The sequence below is a fragment of the Frankliniella occidentalis genome, unplaced genomic scaffold (assembly GCF_000697945.3).
Source record: "Frankliniella occidentalis isolate FOCC.00 unplaced genomic scaffold, Focc_3.1 Scaffold21, whole genome shotgun sequence".
Lineage (NCBI taxonomy): Eukaryota > Metazoa > Arthropoda > Insecta > Thysanoptera > Thripidae > Frankliniella > Frankliniella occidentalis.
In genome coordinates, this window is record NW_026267151.1 from 1,351,714 (window position 1) to 1,354,235 (window position 2,522).

The 2,522-nt window shown below is 58.8% G+C and overlaps 1 protein-coding gene across 2 annotated transcripts in view; it reads right to left on the minus strand.

The window, feature by feature from the left end:
- LOC113204570 (protein vestigial) overlaps window positions 1-636 on the minus strand; it is a 32,490-nt gene extending 31,854 nt beyond the window's left edge. For both annotated transcript variants that reach the window (XM_052264764.1, XM_026419780.2), the window contains exon 1: window positions 26-636. In XM_052264764.1, coding sequence (XP_052120724.1) covers window positions 26-148 — 123 coding nt within the window. In that variant the 5' untranslated portion in view covers window positions 149-636. The remainder of the gene's footprint in view (window positions 1-25) is intronic.
- Between the last annotated feature and the right edge of the window lie 1,886 nt (window positions 637-2,522).

A 2,522-nucleotide genomic window follows, 5' to 3' on the forward strand; every position in this document is an offset into this window, starting at 1 on the left:
CGCGGCCGTGACACGTGACACCTACCCGGTCATACTGGAAGGGCGGGAAGGGCGCCGCCCTGGACGCGGAGTGTACTGCGCCGCTGGGTCGCTGGTACAGGTAGGGGTAGTAGGCCTGGTACACCACTTCCGGGCAACTCATAGTCATGGGCGACGGCGGGGGACGGTCCGCGCTGGCCGCGGCGCGCCCGGGCTCCAGAACGACGTCAACTTGGTCCGGGGTGCGGCCTCCGGGTGAGCCGGGCTGGCCCCGTCGAGAGCCCCGCTGTGGGCCCTGCTGTGGGCCCCGCTGTGGGCCCCGCTACGGGCCCCCTCGCGGGCCCGCTTCAGCGTGCCCAGGTCACCGGCGCGCGGCCGCCCCCAGGGCGGGCGGGCGGCCCCTGAGCACCATGGCGACGAGGAGGAGCGTCGAGGAGAGCGACGTCACCAAACACTGATCACTGACACTCACTAGCACTGCACTCACTGCACTGACACAGACACACACACACGCGCGCGAGCGCTTACGCACACGCACACGCACACACTGACGCTGGCACTCGCGACACTGGGCTCACTTCGCACTCGCGCTCACGCGCTATATCACCGGCGGGCTCGCTCGCAACGCTCACGTCTCTCCCTGGCGGCGGTCGGACGCTCACTGAGTGCCACGGCGCGCTCGGCCTCCCCTCCCCGCCGCAGCCGAGGGGGCGGAGCCGTGCGCGCCGCCCCCCTCCACCACCGGTCCTCCGCGGGCAGCACGCCGGCGGCTGGCGGCCAGGCCTAAAGGGTGAACCGCTTCCGCCAGGCCAGAGCTGCTCAGGGGGTTGCTGGTCCAGCTACTGAATGACCTGCGAAGCCATTGGCACCCCCTCCCTCCCCCCTCCCCATGCGAGCGATAAGCACGCCTCATTACACTTGCCTGTTTAATTACTCGCTGCAATTATTAGCTGCTCCCGATTGCGGCGGGCGGACCCGACGGCTGCCTCCGAGGCGGGCCGTGGCAGAGGCGCGCGGGTTTCTCGGGTTTCTCTCGCCCCGGCTCGGCCGGCCGCCGGCGCGTACGCAGCCCCCCGGAGATAGCGGCCGAACACTCTGGCGGGCCGTGGCGCACGAGGTGGAAGATAAGGAGCACGGCGCGGACACGGCAGGCTGCGGCCGCGAGGCTCCAGCTATGTGCACTTAGTGCTCATTACCGCCGGGCTACCCGGAGAAAAAGCCCGTGGTAATGGGCCCCACCGGGCTGGCTCCAACTGGCGTTGCAGCGGGGCCTGCTGCGGCCTCGCGACCCCAGCTCCCGCGGGGTGACGAGTATCGGGATCGCCTGAGTCGCCCACTAGCCCGCCCGGTTTTCGCACGGAATGGGGGAGTCATTGTGCCCCGATTGTATCGACGATACGGTGGTAAGGTCATGATACCGTGGTGTCTTAGCCACATTGAAGGTGAAGGGCAAGATAACGATGCCACGATCCTACCCCACCACAAACAATTGCAGTAACGGTCCACACAAAGCTCTCCCTTAGTTTTTCGTACAGCTCAGTACCTACAACAGTCCACTCCGACCTGCCTGCCATCTGGCATGACAGTATGACAGCACCTGGCCTTGGGAAGGACAAGATCGTGTCATCAACTTGACAACCCTCGGTACAATGCTACAGCCTCACACCTGCAGGTTCATGAACATGAGTTTGCTATGAACAAGCAGTCATTATAACCCTTTTTGAAGTTGAAAACTAAACAGAGTTGCGTCGCTTACTAATAATGTGTGGGAGCTGCGGTTATGCGGTACGCGCCGCGATCCGCCTTGGACTAGGTGTCTCGAAACAATGCGAACGAAAGTGCTCCCCTCCCCTCTCACCACCCTCCTGCTCACAGGGATGTGCACCGCAATCTTGAGTATAGAAATCCAGGTGACTTCAGTCATACGTGCTGAACACCTACTGCTATTCGATGTTTTTCATTTTGTACCGGGTGACAGTGTTGCGGGTTTGCCTTGCCTAGCCTGCAAATCAAACTGCAGTAGTACAAGATGTCAGTTTTAATTGCAAGACTATGAGTTCAACAGTTTATAATGCAATTTAATTACCAACGAAATTATTTTTTCAGAGAACAACCATCATCTTTTAATGTGTAACTCCAGTTTGCCATGAATAAGCTTTCAAATTGAAAGAGGCTAAGAATATTATCGTGCACTCACGCATGCAGGCGGGTTCGCCTATCGTCCCTACCACGGGCCGAGGCCTTACAGGTTTGACGCTCGACCCAGGGAACGATGTGTCCGCCGCATTGCAAAAACTAGGTAGGCTGGGCGAATCATGTTCAAGTTCAAAAAGGGACATGGTTATCCAATGTTAATTCCAATTAAAGCAATGGCAGAAATGCAAAGAATTTAAATCCCTTGTAACTCTGAAGCATTGACTTTGCAATTGCAAAGTGATGATTTGCGATCGCAAAATGAGGATTTACAAATGCATAGCATCACTTTGCAGCATGTGGAGGGAGGCTGTCATTGCTTTGCAATTACAAAACATCACTTTGTGTCG